Source organism: Prionailurus viverrinus, chromosome E1 (assembly GCF_022837055.1).
Source record: "Prionailurus viverrinus isolate Anna chromosome E1, UM_Priviv_1.0, whole genome shotgun sequence".
NCBI lineage: Eukaryota > Metazoa > Chordata > Mammalia > Carnivora > Felidae > Prionailurus > Prionailurus viverrinus.
Window position 1 is genome coordinate 3538420 of NC_062574.1, and position 17072 is coordinate 3555491.

The 17072-nt window shown below is 59.2% G+C and overlaps 1 protein-coding gene across 3 annotated transcripts in view; it reads right to left on the bottom strand.

Moving 5' to 3' along the window:
- Positions 1-1306: 1306 nt before the first annotated feature.
- Positions 1307-17072, bottom strand: part of PIK3R5 (phosphoinositide-3-kinase regulatory subunit 5) — a 71313-nt gene continuing 55547 nt past the window's right edge. For 2 of the 3 annotated variants that reach the window (XM_047832569.1, XM_047832571.1), the window contains 14 exons: positions 12445-12514; positions 9846-10020; positions 9275-9428; positions 8634-8717; positions 7641-8364; positions 7369-7519; positions 6988-7095; positions 6629-6757; positions 6401-6494; positions 6233-6309; positions 3966-4059; positions 3808-3890; positions 3271-3383; positions 1307-3155 (listed from right to left, as the gene is read on the bottom strand). In XM_047832569.1, coding sequence (XP_047688525.1) covers positions 3008-3155; positions 3271-3383; positions 3808-3890; positions 3966-4059; positions 6233-6309; positions 6401-6494; positions 6629-6757; positions 6988-7095; positions 7369-7519; positions 7641-8364; positions 8634-8717; positions 9275-9428; positions 9846-10020; positions 12445-12514 — 2204 coding nt within the window. In that variant the 3' untranslated portion in view covers positions 1307-3007. The remainder of the gene's footprint in view (positions 3156-3270; positions 3384-3807; positions 3891-3965; positions 4060-6232; positions 6310-6400; positions 6495-6628; positions 6758-6987; positions 7096-7368; positions 7520-7640; positions 8365-8633; positions 8718-9274; positions 9429-9845; positions 10021-12444; positions 12515-17072) is intronic. The other variant, XM_047832570.1, reaches the window with a different exon arrangement.

The following is a 17072-nucleotide window of genomic DNA, read 5'->3' on the forward strand; positions in this document are numbered from 1 at the left end:
GTATACTTAACATGTGTCTCTTGTGAGCAGCGTATAATTAAAAAAAAGAATTGAACAAGTCTAGATTGAATTTTTTCCAGCATTTTAAAGATGTCATTTCATTGTCTTCTGGCTTCCAATGTTTCTGTTGAGAAGGGAGCTGTTTGTTGATCCTTTGAAGATAAAATATACCCCCCCACTGCTGCCTTTGGTTGTCTTTAAGATTCTCACATTACCTTTTTCTTCCCCAGGAGTCTTACAATGAGGTGCCTGTGTGTTTCATGTGTGTGTGTGTTTGGGTTTTGTTTGCTTTTTGATTTTTGAAAACTACACTCCAGGGGCACCTGGGTGGTTCTGGTGGTTAAGCACCCAACTTTGGCTCAAGTCACAATCTCACAAGTTCGTGGGTTCAAGCCCTGTGTCGGGCTCTGCCTTCACAGTGAGGAACCTGCTTGGGATCTCCTCTCTCCACTCACATTTTTCTCTCCCTCTCAAAATAAATAAACTTTAAAAAAAATTGAAAAACTAAAACTCCAGCCTTTATGGGATTTCACCAGTTCTTTCATTAACCTTTCTCTGTTTCTGGATCCAATCCAGGGTACCACATTGCATTTAGTGTTCAGGTTCCCTTTCTCCTTGCTCTAGGAGTTTCTTGGTCCTACCTTGTTTTCATGACCTCCTGGAAGGGTACTAGTCAGATTAGCCCATAGAGGAAGGTCCCACAGTCTGGGTTTGTCTGATATTCTCCTCGCGATTAGAATGGGGCTATGGGACTCTGGAAAGAGTATCAGAAGTGAAGTCCCAGCCTCCAGATGGAGTGAGGGCTGCTGAGTTTATTGGGATCCCTGGGTTAATGGGTGTCGTGGATTTGGGCCGATTTAATTTCGGCAGCACAGACACCTCCCAGGCCGTTAGGGGAGCCCCACCTGGATCAAGGGATCCCTGGATGTCCCGTGGATGCATGTTGGGTGTGCTAGGCGTGTTTTATTGTTTGCAGTAGCTAGCTGGGGCAAACCTAGAGCATCTCATGGTTCCTCCTTCCTCCCTCCCCGGGGGTTAGGCTGCGAGCCTGATGCCTACGTATTCCTCCCAAATAACAGGTGTCTTCCCGCGACCAGCGATGAGCTCACCTTCTTCCTCTCAGCAGGACGATGAGGCTTCGACGGAACAGCGTCAGAGAAAATGACAGCACAAACACATTTTCTCCAGCTCCAAAAAGCTACACGCAACAGCCCCCCAAGAAACCTGATCGTTGCTGCCTGTGAAGCGGTTTATGCGAACGAAGCAAGTTAATCGTCGTGCGGCGAGATAACCACGGGTCATCGCGTACAAGACTAACCAAGTTTTATTCGAAAATAATATTAAACTGTTTTCATTCTTGGATATCTGTTTATCCTGTAGTAGAACTTGTTCATGCAACAACAAACTATCAAGGGTATATGGTCGGCTGCTCTCTGGAGCCTGGAACATGGACAGGTGGCTGGTTGGGGGCAGGTGGCGGGGGCGGGGGGGACAGCTCTGTTCACTTCCATCAGGCTGTCTTGGCTGGCGTTTCAGGGGCTCCCTGAAGGAGGGGCTCTGGGCGGGATACAGTCACCTTCCTCCACCCCCAGCGTCCAAATCCCGGTCCTCAGCCCTGCCCTCCACCCCATGACCCTAGCGCACACTTGCCCTTCCAAACCGCTCCGACCTGGCGGCTTTAACATATTTGGCTCTCGAGTTTCGCCACCCCCTCCCCCCGCCCCGCCCTGCCCCCAGCCAGGCACGAAGCCCCGCAAAGCCAGGCTCTTGATCTACCCGCTCTGGGATGTCGCCCAGGCACCAGAACGGTGCCCGTGAACCTTCTGGGCTGCAGGACTCCGCACATAATGTGCACCAGCCTGAGGAGTGACACGGGAGCGGGGGTCACGGGGTCCCATCTGGGAGAGAAGTCGGCAAAGGCTGGGGACTCCCGTGCCACCCTCCTCTTGTCCCCGTCAAGGTCGTTCCTCCTTCGGAGGGTAAAACTGACCCCTCCCCACCTCCTAGTCTTGGTCCTGCTTCAATGATGAATCGGAAAGGTGTGAATGAGGACTGTCCCAGGGGCCGTGAGAGTGTCCCAGCACCACACAAGGGGAGTCAGCGCCTAAGGGTGAGGCTGCTAATCTTCCCTGAGCACTGGCCATGAGACAGCCACGGGCCAGGCACCTTGCGGACAATTTCTTTTCAACCCCCGAAGGTCGAAGGTCGTAGAGCCGAGGAGGTGGAGGCTGGAAGAGGCTAATTAACTTCCTTCTGGTCATTCAGCTAGAAGGTAATCGAGCTGCTCCTGAATCTGTGCCTGTCCTGTCCCCCCAGCTCTCAGACCCAGAAAGGGGCTCGCAAGAGAATGTCTTCTATGTCCTGACAGCAGGCAGGTAAAGGATTAGTGCTGTTTTTCAGAATACCCGGGGAATTTGCGTGCGTGCATGTGTGTGTGCATGTGTGCGTGTGTGTGTGTGTGAGAGAGAGAGAGAGAGAGAGAGAGAGAGAGAGAGAGAGAAGTGGGGGTGGGGTACTGAAGGTCTGGAAAGAAATTCTTATCCTTGTTTCTCCCACCTGAACCGCAGAGTAGAGGGGACTCTGAACCACAGATATAAAGGCTTCCCCAAGTCTTTGACAAAGTGAGGGGGGACCTGGCCAACGTTGGGAGAGGAGGCCTAAGCCACACCCCAGAGCACCAGAGGCTCAGATCTTTCCAGAAAGGATCCCAGACCACACTAGTGGCCGGTGCCTTTGGAGGTCAGCCCCTCCATCCCTCTCCTGTCTACGTGAGGGATCTGAGGGGCTGCGTGGCCAGCCGCGCCCTCCCTCATCCCTGTGTCCTTCCTAAACAGAGCCCCGAGGACCCAGAAACCGCCAAGCCCCTGCCAGCCGCAGGGACCCACAGCAGGACCCAATGCAACAGAGGGCCGTTCAGTTCCCCACAGGGAGCGAGACCCTCACGGCCGCCCCCCTTGTGTGGGGAGGGGCTCCGAGGAGGCTTCCCCACCCACTGGTGAGGGCCCCACTAAGGCAGAGCTCCGCTGAACGTCATGATTGGCAGGCAGAGGAGGGAGCAGAGGTCGGGCACGGCCTGGGCCGGCTGGTCGGGGGTCCTCTGGGGTTGGGGGCGGAGGCCGCTCTTCTCCGGCTTGTAGCAGGGCGAGACCTCACACCTGTGGGGCAGGCGGGAGGTAAGGGCAGCCCCCACCTCCGCATCCCTGCAGCTCCTTCCGGGGTCCCAGGGGGTGGTGCAGGAGTGCGCCCCTTCCCTGGACGCCCCCTTCCTACCGGACCACACTCTGCACGATCTTCCTCTCGTCCTGGTCCAGACACACCGCGAAGGAGCAGCCGTTGGAGCCGATGATCTGTATCTTGTCCACTTTGATTTGTGACATGCTGATCTGGAAGCAAGGCCCCCGTCAGCCCTGATCGCCGGCCCCCTCGAACTCCAGCCCTTGGCAGCTCTGTCCCTCAGGCCTGTCCCCAAGCCCGGCAGCAGCTCTCAGGGGCTGACGGCCTCCATCAGGCCCTGCCTGCCTCCTCCCGGCCTCCACCCTCCCCGAGTCTGGAAGAAACAACCCCGCCCCCCCCCCCCCCCCCCGACAAAGCCCACTGACCCCCTCGCGAGGCCCAGGGTCCCTGACACGGGAGCCTTTGCACGCAGACACGTCCTCCCACAGGGCCCTCCTTCCTCCCCTGATACCCACGGAGTGCACACCCCAAACCGCACCCCATCCATTCGCGCATGCGCACATCCTCAGGCACCTGCACACGCCCGGGCCGTGGCCGCGGGCCACGTGGCTGCGAAGAGAGGGGTGCCCTTACCTGGTTGAAGCCCTTCTTGGACTTGGGGTTCTGCCTCTTCACCACTTCGGTCAGGTTTAGCGTCAGGGCCTCCATGCTGGAGTCTGAGGGGCAGGGGGCGGCTCAGGCCAGGCTCGGGGCCCCGCCCCGCCGCCACCTGCACCCCGCCGTCCGCTCACCTAGCTCCTCCGGCTTCCGGCAGGCCTTGCTGAGGTTCACGGACGTGCACACCTTCTCCATGCTGCTCCAGCGGCTTCGGCCACTGATGGCCCCCTGGGAACACAGCGGGGCCGCACCCTCTCAGCCGGGGTCCCCCGGGGCCCGCTACTTGCTCTCGGAAGAGGTGGCTCCAGACCCACCGGTGGCACGCGTTCACCCGAGTCTGCTAGCTCGTGCACCAAGAGCTGTCCGACCCCGTATAGACCTCGACGACTCCAAGAAGGAGCGTCGGGTGCCCGGCCTGGTCCACGGATCGGAGGGCTCCAGAGCTCAGAGCATCTCAAAGGGTTATCTCCGTGACGGCTGAGCCCCAACGGAGGAGGAGAGGGGCCCACGGGCATGAGGTCCCGGCCGCAGCCAGGCTGGAGCCCCCTCTTGGGGTCTGGACGTCTCTTTCACCGGGACCTCCGCATTGCCAGATGCAAGTGCGTTTCTCAGTCCTCGGCTCCCCTGACCTCATAGGAGTGCCTGGCTGTGCTCACTGCTGTCTGCACCCCCTGCCTCACCCACCTGCCCCTGGCCGAGGCCTGTCTGCCTGCCATCACACGGCACGGGGCTCGGGGTGCCTCCTCCCGGCCCCCCACTCTCCGCCCCACTAGTCTCTCCAAGCACGAGCCTCCCGTGCTCCTCCCCCGAGGCCACCTACACACCCAACTCCCCCCTGCACCTGAGGCCAGGCCCATCCGTGAACTGCACTTCTCACTTCCTCCTGTCTCTCAAGGGCACCCAAACTCGACCTGCCCCCAACTCACGGCCTCCCCGCACTGGACCTGGGCCGCTTCTGGTCCCAGAACATTGAGAGCCAGGAGTTTGGGCCTCCCGTTTTCTGATCCGCCCCTACGCCCTGCTGCTCACAGAACCCACCACCACCCCCATGCAGGCCACCCCCATTTCCCCCCGGACAACCAACTCCGGAGCCTCCTAACTGGCCTTCCCGCATCCCCTGTGGACGCCTCCAAACCGAGGGAGCTTCCAGACCTCAAATCTAATCATGGCACACATCCCCCAGCCCCACCCCCAACTTGAGCCCCTTCAAAGGGTGTCCACGGCTCTTGGGACAAGGACAAAAATCAAGGCCCTTGGTATTGTGGCCCTGCCAGCTCCTTTAGCCTCACCCATGCACCGTCTCTGCTCTGGCCCCTCTGGCCTGCCTCAGTGCCCTGTGATGACATGTTCCCTCTCACCACAGGACCTTTGCACATGCCGTTCTCTCTGCCTGGAGAGCATATCCCTCTCTTCTTAGCCTAATTAACTAACTCCTCGTTTTCTTTCCAGTGCTGACTCAATGTCCCTTCTCAGGGAAGCCTTGTGTAGCCTTCCTGACCAGGTTGAATGATCCTCTTAAAGGTTCTCAGGGGACCATGAACCTCTCCTTCACCTGTCACAGTTGTAATTATGTATCATGTGGGATCATCTAAGCAATATCCACTGCTCCCTCTAGACTGTAAGCACTTGACTCTTGGGAATCCCCCGGTCTGGGACATGGGAGGTATTCCCCAAAACCCAACATGCAGTGCTCTGTTAGTCAGTCCTTCCTGCCCGCTTCCCTGGCCGCCACACGTAAGCGGCCTCAGCATCACTGTTCCATCAACCCTTTTACTGCCTTGTCACCCCTCACCGCTCTTTGATACTCTCCTGGCCATTTCTGTTGTTTCCTGTCTTGCTCCTCCAGGAAAGTCGCAGAGAAGGCCTAGCCTTCTCTGCTCACCACTGTCTCCCCTCCCCAGCAGAGCTCAGCATGAGTAGGGGCTAAATGAGTATCTTTCGAATGGAGAAAGGAAAGAAAGAAGGAAGGAAAGGGGGTGGGGGGGGGGTGTCCCCACTTTGAGGTCAAGGTTCTCGTGGCCTGTACCCCGGGTGTGATGCTCAGAGACCCATGCCACCCCTCCCACCTGCACCCCACAAATCCTATGGTTCCCTTCCGACACGGGTCCCAGCTCCCATATACCCCACGGGGCACCCCAGCCCTGCAGACCCTGGGTTCTCCCTCTGGACACTGTACCCTTGCCCCTCTCGCCCTCAGCTCTGCAGCTGGGAGCTGCTGAGCACATCTGGGGGGTGGGGGCGGGGGGTGGGGGGAGAGAACACTGGAGGGGAGAAGGATGTCCACCCCCTCCCCTTCTCCCCGCTGAAAGACTGGGGCCCAGGAACACAGGGGGCTGCCTCTGGGTGAAGCAGGGGCAGGAGCAGGCCCCAGCGGGCCCGGAGCCCCCAGCACCGGCCTCACCTTGCTGTAAATAATCTGTAGTGTTAGAGGGATGGCCTCCCGGTCACCATCGATGCCCAGGCGCTTGCTGCCAGGACCTGTGACACACAGACAGACCGTCACTCCCTCTCGTCTCGGGGGGGCCCCTCACCGACCCCGTGTCCCCCCTGGGGCCCAGGCGGCACCCACCGGAAGCCTTGATGGCACGTGTGGCGGCAGAGTGACCCAGCTCCAGGGAGTGGAGGAAGATCTCTGTCGTCTTCTCCCCGGTGACGAAGGTCAGCTGCGGAGGGCGGGGGCGGCATCAGAGGGCAGCGGCGGCATCAGAGGGCAGCCCCCGCCCCCCTCTGCTCGAGGCAGCAGGCTGCAAGGGCAGGGGGCGGGGCGGGGGCGCCGGCGTCGGGGGGCGGGGCTCACCTCGGTCTGATAGACCTGCAGCAACACGGGCCGGGCGGCGAATCGGCAGTAGTAGAGCAGCATGTCCGCCAGGATGGGCAGCTGGGCAGAGGAGCCGTCCAGGGGCCGGGATTCAGCCTTCAGAGACTGCTGCGGGTGGGGGGCGGAGCCAGAGTGGCAGGTGGCCGGCAGGACACAGAATGCTGGGGGGGGGCGGGGAACACACCCACAGCCCGGCCTCCGTCCCACCCTTCCCGCTCAATTCCAAGGACCTCCTGGTCCTCCCTGGAGGCTCCAGGCTGGATTCCCCCCCCACCCCCCGCAAACCAGGGGCCTCCAGCAGGTGTCCCCTCTCCCCCCGCCCCGCGGGGGCCACCGACCTGGCACAGGACCTCCGGCGGCAGGTGCATGAGACCCAGCACGTTGCGCTCGTACCAGGGGTCGAGCATGCCGAGGTAGTGGGAGATATCGTTGGTGCTCTCCAGCTCCTGGGGGAGGGTCCAGGGTCAGTCCCTGCGCCCCGGGCCCTGCGCACCCCCCACGCCCTCCGCGGCCCCAAGCGGAGCCTCCCCCCAGCGGCCCTGAGAGAAGTCTAACAGCTTCTAGTCTACGTCTCGCAGCGAAGGGCCGCCCCCAAGCGCAGGGCAGGGGCCGCTCCTGGGAGCGAGGCTGGCGCAGAACGAGGTGCCCCTCGAGGCACAGGCGATGGATGGCGCCCACTCGGCGCCCCCACGGCGCGTGGCGCGGGGCTGGGGACGTACTGCAGGGCTGGGTTGCCTGGGGGAGTCCGCGGGGAGTGGGGGCGTCTGGCTCGCAGGGCTGGGGCAGGCGCCGGAGCCCCGCTTGACGGGCACGTAGAAGAACTGGAGTTTGAACAACCGCGTGAGGAGGGGGCGGTTGTTCTCCAGCCGCCTGGCAGAGGAAGAAGGTGGTAAGAAGCGGGGACCCTAAGGGCCCTAAGCACGCAGCCCGGGCCCCCCCACCCCCCACCACCTCCCCGTCCCGGCGCCCGCACCCCCGCCCCCGCTCTCACCGCAGATTGCTGTAGGCCCGAGCCACCTTCCCCGAAATCCGATCGGAGCCGAAGACCACGACGCGGAGCGTGGACGCCTTGGGGTCCTCATCCCCGCTCAGGAAGGGGCGCCGGCGCTGGTGGCGGGAGGCGGGGGCCAGGAGCCAGCTGGGCAGCTGGGCGCTGAGCTTGGGCTGCGGCAGAGAGCGGGAGCGCTGGGGCCGGGAGGCCGGCGGCGGGGCCGCGCCGTCCAGGGGGCCGCAGAGGCTCCCCGCCCGCCGCAGGGGCAGGGCTGCGTCCACACCGCCCTCCGCGCCCCGGGAGTCCCGCCGCAGCACCAGCTGGCTCGTGCTCTTGAACAGTTTATAGATCCTGTTGAACTTCTGCCCCGGCCGGCGGTGGAGCCGGCGCCCCTGGCCGCCAGGCCTCTTGGGCCACTCCGAGGAGGAGCTGTCCTCGCTGTCCTCCACGTAGCCGCTGTCCACGCCGTCCGAGAGGCCTGACACGAAGGAGGTCAGCAGCTGGCGGGACAGGGTGGGCCCTGAGGCCTGGGGCGAGGCAAGGGACAGGGTGGAGTCGTGGAAGACCGCGGAGCTGGTGGAGAGCAGGGAGTCCCTCTGGGCACAACGCCCTTCCGTTTCCAAGTCGTCGTCGTCCTCCTCCTCCTCCTCTTCCTCCTCCTCGTCCCCCAAGATCCCTGGCTGGAGCAGCTCCTGTTCTTGGAGCAGGATTTCCTGCAGGACGTCTGCAAGGGGAGGCACCGTCTGGGTGTCTGGGCCCTTGCAAGCCCTCTCGTACACCCTGGGGACGGGCGACAGGCTCAGGCCGACTGGCCCAGAGGAGAAGAGGGCGGAAGGGAGGTCAAAGGCCAGCCCGGGGCTTCAGCGCTTCCCCGTGCTCTGCTCAGCGGGCGGGGCCGCGGGGAGGCGGGTGCACAGACCCGGGAACAGGAAGCGCCCTGGCCGCTTTGGGGGACGGGAGCGGGCACCGCGAGGGCCCCAACCGGGGGCTCACCGAAGCTGTCCTGGTTCCAGTTGTAGGTGTGGCACCTGGCCACCGGGATGGGGATGGTGCAGAGTTTGCCGGGTTTGGCCGTGTCTGTAACGACAGGGGGACAGGCGGTGAGGGCTGCAAGGGTCTCAGACAAGACGCCAGCATGGGCCACACGAGACTCAGTGGGAAGCTGGGACACCTGGCTCGCAGCCCGAGGACCCTCCGTTCAAGCAGCCCAGGTAGGTGCCAGGCCTTTTTACAGGCTGTGCGGATGCGGCCAACTCAGCCTCCGAGCCTCCCCTGACAGGGCCCGAACGGGAGCACAAGGGCACTGTCTCATCGGGCGTGGGTGACGGAAGACCGCGTCCCTTCTCCTGGAAGGGGCGGAGCTGCAGAAAGGATGTTTTCCAGGCTCCTTGGGGGCGAGGCGTGGCCTCCAAAGGGACCCGTGAGGACTGCATCCTTCTGCACGATCTCTGGTGGGAAAACGAAGCCGCCCGCCCCCAGGTAGCACTCTCTTTCTCTCTTGCCACGGCCAGCCCTAACACCAGGGTAATGACAGCCGGGGGTCCCCGAAGGACTGTATGGAGCAGACCCACTGGCCGGCTTGGATGCTCACTTGGCCGTGGGGAAGACGCGCCTGGCTCTCCCAAGAGCCTCACCTAAGACTCCAGGGAAGCCGGCTTTCTCTCCCACCGCCTGCAGCTTGGTCCTGAGCCACTGCCGGGCCTCGGCCGCGTCCCCGATGCTGGACGCCAGCTCCTGTGCCTCCGCGGTCTCCGTGAAGATGTCTTCCAGCTCGGCCAGGCTCTTGGACTGAAACCCCAGGGGCAGACGGGCTTGCTGCCGAACCGCGGCTCGCCGGCCCCACTCCTCCAGGTCCCGGGGTCTCGCCGACGACAGCACCCACCGGCCTCCTCCCTGCCTCGTCACCCACCTCCACTCACAGCTTGCCAGGGGGCCGGGCCTCCTGCCCGGGGCCCCTCTTCTCGGGACACGGGCGCCAGAGAAAGGCCCAGACCAGGGCCAGAGCACCGCCAACTTGGGCGGGCAGGGAGTGCTAGTCCCGAGCTCGTCGCTGCGGCCCAGAGAGGGGAAGGGGCCGGGCTGGCCCAGGTGGGGGGAGGCCGGCGTACCGGGGAGACGGCAGCACCGGGACAGAGCCAGAGAGGGATTCTGCTCTGATGGGAGGGGAGTGATGCTAAATAAACCCCAGGGGCCCCAGGCACATACCTGCAGCCTGCAGTGCAGGCCTGGGAGGTCGCAGTGGGCCCCGAAGGTGGCCTGGAAGGCGTGAAGGAGCAGCGTGGTGTAGGCGCTGTGGGGCGAGTGGCCAGGTGCACTCAGCCTATTGGCCACGGCGAGGAACTCGGCCTGAACCTCCACCGGGTTCAACAACAGCACGGTGCTGGGGACACAGAGACAGGGCTGTGGGGAGGGCAGCACAGCCACGCACCTCACGTCTGGCGTCTGGCGGTCCTCAGAGCTCGCCCGGCAGGGCCTGCGGCCAGGAGCCGGGCCGGGGGCTCAAGGGTCCCAGTTCCGAGGGGAAAGCTTACGGTCTGCTTTTGATAGTTTGCAGCCAGTATTTTCAAAGACCCTTTGCAAGTGGAACTTCTTCTTGAACTTGGGAGAGCCACGTCCCAGGGTCTCACGGGGATGGGAGGGGAGCGTGTGCCCAGCCACCTGTGCGTGTCCCGTCGCCTGACCCTGGTCCGAGCCGGCATTTACGTTTGCTCGTCATGGAAAATCTCAGCCACACCCAGGCGAACCCCCAAGGTGTCAGTCACTCAGTTAACAGTTTACTGCAGGTGACTGCTCTCACTTCACCCGCACCAACCGCCCGCCGCTGCATTTTCTCCAAGTGTGTTGGAGCCATCCCGGTTGTCCCAGCTGTAGATGCTTCAGGATGGCCTGCCCGCACGGCTCCCGTCCTCACTGGCCTGCGCAGTGTTTAAACCTGGCTCAGAGAAGCAGGTGCCGTCGGGACCGGGCTCTGCCAGAGGACCCATCGTGCAAGGGGGAAACTAATGTCGGTTTCTCTGTTTGTAAGGAGAAGGGGGCAGGCCTGCATGAGTGACTGGGCCACCCTCCTTCACTGAGCGCTTGATCACTCCTTCCAGAGACCCGTGCTGAGTCCTCGGACGGGACCAGCCGGGCACGCGCTCTCTCCGCCCGCTTGTTCCCTCCTGCCGACGGCGAGACCACCACTCTGTTCTAAGCTCCTCCTGCTAACCTCTTTGGGCCCCAGATCTGACAAATCCCTTTCTCCAGGGGCCGATGTGACACTTGGACATCACAGTATGCTTTACTTCCCGCAATGCCCGGAGCTCGGTAAGTGCAGAGGGGTTGGTGATCAGCCCCGGGTAAGCGTTGTTTACTCACGACACGGAAGCATTTTTGTACCCTTTCTGCCTCTCCCAAAGCCTGCCTCGGGCTTGCTTTGTTTGTTTTTATTAGAAGGAACTCATAGGTGTTTGCTCTACGGTGTGAATGTGCAGCGAGCCCCTGGCGCTGGGGGTGAGAGGGCCGGGGTCTCTGGGCTCTCGAGCATTCGGGTGAAACAGCAGCCACATGCTTGGCCGGCCGGGACCCATGAGTGGATAATGGAATCATTCTGGGGGATCACAATCACAGCTGCCTTTTAAATAAAATAGAATAGACTGAGACACAGCCCATCCTAGGGGGTAGGGGTGAGTTTCACTCTTTAACATTTATTTATTTTTGAGACAGAGAGAGACAGAGCATGAACGGGGGAGGAGCAGAGGGAGAGGGAGACACAGAACCGGAAGCAGGCTCCAGGCTCTGAGCCATCAGCCCAGAGCCTGACATGGGGCTTGAACTCACGGACCGCGAGATGGTGACCTGAGCTGAAGTCGGACGCTCAACCGACTGAGTCACCCAGGCGCCTTGTGAGTTTCACTTTTTAAAGCTTGTTTCAGTGTGTGTGTGTGTGTGTGTGTGTGTGTGTGTGTGTGTATGTGTGTGTGTACAGCAGGCTTTCATATAAAATGCATTTTTTTAGGGGCGCCCAGCTGGCTCAGTTAGTGGAGCATGACACTCTTGATCTCAGGGTTGTGAGTTCAAGCCCCACGTTGGGTGTGGAGATGACTTAAATAAATAAATAAATAAATAAAATGCATTTTTTTTTATGGTAGGTCCTAGTCAAAATGGTTTGGAAAATGCTATGCTATTTATTAATTTTTTTAAAAGTGTATTTATTTTGAGAGAGAGAGAGACAGAGACAGAATTCTACACAGGCTCCGTGCTGTCAGTGCAGAGCCCCACGCAGGGCTCGAACTCTTGGAACCGTGAGATCATGACCTGAGCCGAGATCAAGAGTCAGACACTTGACCGACTGAGCCACCCAGGCGCCCCAGAAAATGCTATTTTAGTAACAGGCGGAAATACATCGTAGAAAATTCATGGGCTTTTGAGTAGGACCGAGGTTTAAATCCTGGCTCAGACACTCAGTAGCTGTGTGACCTTCGGGAAGTCACTTGGCCTCTCTGACCTCCAGTTTCCTCATCTGAAAACGGGGGGTAGAGCGAGGTTATCCTTGCCCTGTACCTGGCATGATCGATGCGGGTGGTTTTTAATGTTTGTTTCATTTTTAAGTCTCAGAGCCGTTTAGCAATCTGAGGAAAGCCTCTCAGCCCAGAGAAACAAACCTATGTACCAAACGTCACCAGCTATCCCAAGGGGTTCCTGGTCCTCTTGAAGGCTTTGTTGGTGGCTGGGGATTTGGGGGTGCAGTGATGGAGGGAAAGCCAGATGCACGGGGGGGGTGGCATGGGTGTGGGAATGTGGGACCCCCCTCGAGAGCACTCACACGGTAGAACTGCGGTGACTCCTGATGGACAGGCCCTGCTCGGCCCTCACCAGCCGCTGGTAGGAGATTCCTGTTGCCAAAACAAACGAGAGTCGGTAGGTTTATCGTGCCTCGCTGTGACCCCGCACTGGCCAAGGAGGTCGGGGGCCTGGGGACGAGACTCAGGCCCCGCGCAGATCCGCTCCTCTGAGACGGTGGGCACAGGGTCCGAGGCTGCGAGGCGGCCGGCCTGCTGTCACCTAGGAGTTCTCTGGCCATCTGGAGGCACGGGGGCCCTCCCAAGGGTGTGCAGGCCCCCAGCTGGGTCTCCAATGGCCCTCCGCGCCCCTGCCTGGCTTCCCACGGGCTCTTAGGACAGCTGGGTCTCCCTCACCCTGTCCCTCCCAGGCTGGGTCCTGTCCCTGCCCCTGGCCACAACACCCCCACCCCCAAGCCTTTCTCTCCAGCCTCATCTGCCTCGTCAGCCCAAAGTCCCTCCTTTTCTCCTGCGACCTGACCCAGGTCCGCGGCTGGAAAACAGAGCCTTGAGAGTAAGGATTCGGTTGTGTATCCACCACAGTAAGGTTAAACAACACTGGCCCTCCTCACAGACAAGGGCACCAGAAGCAGGGGCTGGGATTCAGGGGGGCAGGCAGCCTCAAGGGGGCCCCTGTCAGGGGGCAAGGCCCCTCTGCGACTGGGTGTGGGCCGGGAGGAGGAAGGCAATCCCCCTGGATAGGTGCAAAGCCAAGACCGGGGTCAGAGACAGCTGTAAACAGAAAGGCCACGATTTTTGTGTCATCAATGGTGGAAAATTACTAGTTCATGCTATTCTAATTTAGGACCTAACTGTTTTGATTTGGGGCCTTTTGTTTGATGTTTCTCTTAGGTAACTGTCACATGTTCAGAGGTTGAAGTTATGCTTATTTTGATGGGAAAGTCCCTGAAACGGTGGCTACCGCCATCGGGACCTGGGACACCATCTGGTGGCCACTTGGGTGAGTGACAGAGGCCAGCTCCCCTCCTGGCCCCCTGCAGGCCCCCTAGTGAAATGCTGTAGTGGAGACATCACTCACCCCCCCGGACAGTACCCCCCCCCCCCCACCAGACCTCAGAACACACAGCCAAGTGAGGTCTCTTGACCCTTCCGTACACATTCCTTTTGCTATGGAAGAAAGCTCAAAGGCCTTGCCTGCATACAAGGAGCCCCTGAGCAAGCCCCACCTGGTTTCACGGGGTCACCGGGACTCAGGTCCTTGGTTCGTTCTATAGAGAGTCTGGAGGAACCCACGGAGATGCCTGCGGGATGGCCTCCAGCTCTGCAGGGCCACCAGGCCTGGGGGGAGTGAGGCGTGGTGACCCTGCTGCCCCAGCCGGTGGTCCCTGCCCCCCGACAGGCCCAGTCCGGCTCCGCCGGGCCACTCTTACTCGTGGGTCACACATGGCGGGGACCTGTTCGCATCTCCCCAACACCCTTCCCTCTTCTTCACCAAAGGGCACAGGTTGATAGATCACATTTTTTGACCTCCCTTGCAGGTGTTGGGTGGGGGCTTCTGGAGGACCCCATTTTGCAACCTCCCTTTCCTCCTTTCTGTTAACTGGAATGGGGACATGATGGCCACAGCTCCTGCGGTCATTAGACCAAGAAGTGACACCGAGGGCAGTGTTTCCTGCTAAGGATGGTGAAACAGAAAAAAAGAAATGATTCTGGAATGTTCAGCCCTATGCCAACCCTGGGCAGCCTTCCACTGGGATTTTTTTTTTTTTTTTAATGTAAGAAAAAAAAATAAACCCCTTTGAGTTGCCACAACTATTATTCTGGGGTTTCTGTTTTGGGCAACCAGCTTACTTCTAACTCATCACGCCCTGTGGTTTCTGGAACAGCTGCTCCCTCCTTTCCCAACATCTCTCCCCCGTGACTCTGTGATAGACTCCCCGTGAGTCTATCTTTGGCCATGATGTTGTCTTTCGGTTCCAGGATCCTATCCAGAGTCCCACACTGCCTGTAGCCTAGCCTCCTCTACCCTGTAATGGTTCCTCAGTTTCTCCTGGGACACCTGTGCATTTGGGGTGAGATGTTCTGTGACTAAAACCCCCACCCGCTAGTCAACGATGTTTGACTTTGCTTCAAGGAATCTATGCCTTTTATTCCATCATCAGAGACTTAAAAAAAAGTATGAAATGTAAATGTCCATGATCACTAAGATCCCAAGGGAGACTTACTGCCACTGAAGAATATTCAGAATTCACCTGCTACCAGTTGTTGGGCAGAGGTGATCGAGCCCAGGTTTGTACCTGCTTTGATAGAAGGTCAAAGGCAGCAGGAGAAATGGCCCAGGGAGGAAAGTGCTTACAGAACGGTGGCTGGGATGGGGCACCTGGGCAGCTCAGTCGGTTAAGTGTCCGACTTTGGCTCAGGTCATGATCTCGTGGTCACAGGTTCAAGCCCCACATCGGGCTCTGTGCTGACAGCTCGGAGCCTGGAGCCTGCTTCTGATTCTGTGTCTCCCTCTCTCTCCGCCCCTCCCCTGCTCGTGTGCTGTTTCTCTCTCTCTCAAAAGTAAATACACATTAAAAAAAAATGGCAGCTGGGACAGCCCAGGATTTTCCAGTCACACACAATGGTCTGCCTGTGCCTCTTGGCATAGAAATAGCTCTATGCAGATGTGAGAATACATTGCTGGCATCGAAGGATATGGTTTTGGGAATCAAACAGACATAGCTTCAAGGGAGTAGAGCTCTTGTCAGCTACGTGAGCGTAGGCAATGTCTGGAGTTCAGGTTCATCCTCTGGAAGGTGGGAATAATAGTAAATACCCAGGTCGGGGTGGGGGGGAGGTTCCTGAGGATGAGACCAATCCAACCATCGCCATCATCATCATCACCATCGACAATGATGGCCCTACTTTTTTTTTAGTGTTGATTTATTTTGAGAGAGAGAGAGAATGTTCTTGAGCAGGGGAGGGGCAGAGAGAGAGGGAGAGAGAGAGAATTGCAAGCAGGCTCCGAGCTGTCTGTGCAGAGCCCGACACGGGGCTCGATCCCACGACCCGTGAGATCATGACCTGAGCCAAAACCAAGAATCAGACGCTGAACCGACTGAGCCTGAGCCGCCCGGGCGCCCCACGATCCTACTTTTGACCAGGAGGCTCGGAGAGCTCCCGTCACCTGTCCGAGGAAACCAGCTAGTAAGTGACAAAGCGTAGGTCATACCACAGCCCGCCCATGTTCCTCCTTCCCTCACACCCGACTTTACAGCAAGAAACATGAAACTTCTGAGTCTCCGTTTTCTCAGGTCTGACGTGGGAATAGTACTACTATTCCCTGCACCCCCTAGGGCTGTGATCGGGGGAGGGGAGGTGCAGCCACGGAGGTCTGTGGGCTTTGAAAGCCGCACAGTGACTCACACATATGATGCCCCCTGTCGCCCCTCGGGATTACAGATACATCCTTTGCAGGCGAGCGGTGTGGTCTACACAGCTGGCGGGGGCTTGGAGTAAATATTTGACAAACATGTGGGCTGAATCCAAGGGGCTGCGGTGGGCAGGACCCGGTGGCACTGACGTGAGGTTTCCTGCCACCCCCAGAGTGGAGGCAGCCAGGCCACCCTACTGGGGTGGAGTCAGGAAGAAGGGGGAGGCCCGAAGGCTTGATAACCTGCCCACTTCCTCCACCACCCAGCCACATCAAAGCAGGATCGGCTGTTTCACTCATCGCCATGGCAACTGGCTCCATACGGCTCCTTGGGTGAAGGGCCCATGGTCCCCTGTCATCTTCTCCCCGTAACCTGATCAGGACCTGTCTCTCAAGGTACCGCTGCCCCATCCTTACTGTCCCCAGCAACGTGAGATCCATGGAGGCCAGCATTCACCTTCAAATTGCTCTAAGGGAGGAGGCATCATTTTACTCCCACTTTACAGATGAGGTTAAAAAAAAAAAAAAAAGAAAAAAGCTCCTGTAAATTAAAGAAATGTCTTGCCAAAGGCCTCACAGCTCCAGGATGTGAGGCCACGGTGGCCTCAGACCAAGTACTGGTGACTCTGCTGAGTGGTTCAGCCTCAGCTTCTCCCGTGGCCTCCACTCCGGCCTCCGCCCCACTGCCTCCCTCAGCTGGGGGCGGTGGTGGGGGGGGGGGGATTGCGGGTGGGGGCACTCAGGAATCAGGCAACGATAGTCCCACAGGCCGAAACGAAAATCTCACTAAAGCACTTTCTAAGAAGCCCACTGAAGGGTCATGCAGAGAAGGGTAATTTAGCTTAATTTACTCTTCACTACTGATGAATCAGGCAGGGCTCAGGTTCTGGAAACGAGAGGCGAACCCGGGGACGTCAGATGAGGGAACTGGCTTTTGTTCGGTAGAAAAGAGAACCCCGCAGGGTATGGCGTTATCCTCCCCTATCATCTCAACTAATTTCGTATCTAATTTTGCAAACGTATTCTCGCTTCTATGAGGAACTTGTCTTCAAAACTTTACCTATCTATCTATCTATCTATCATCTATTTTATTTATTTATTTATTTATTTATTTATTTATTTATTTATTTATTTATGAGAGGCAGAGAGTCAGAGAGAGAGCAGGGCGGATAGCACGGAGCCTGACGCGGGGCTCGAACTCACAAACTGTGAGATCAGGACCTGAGCCAAAATCAA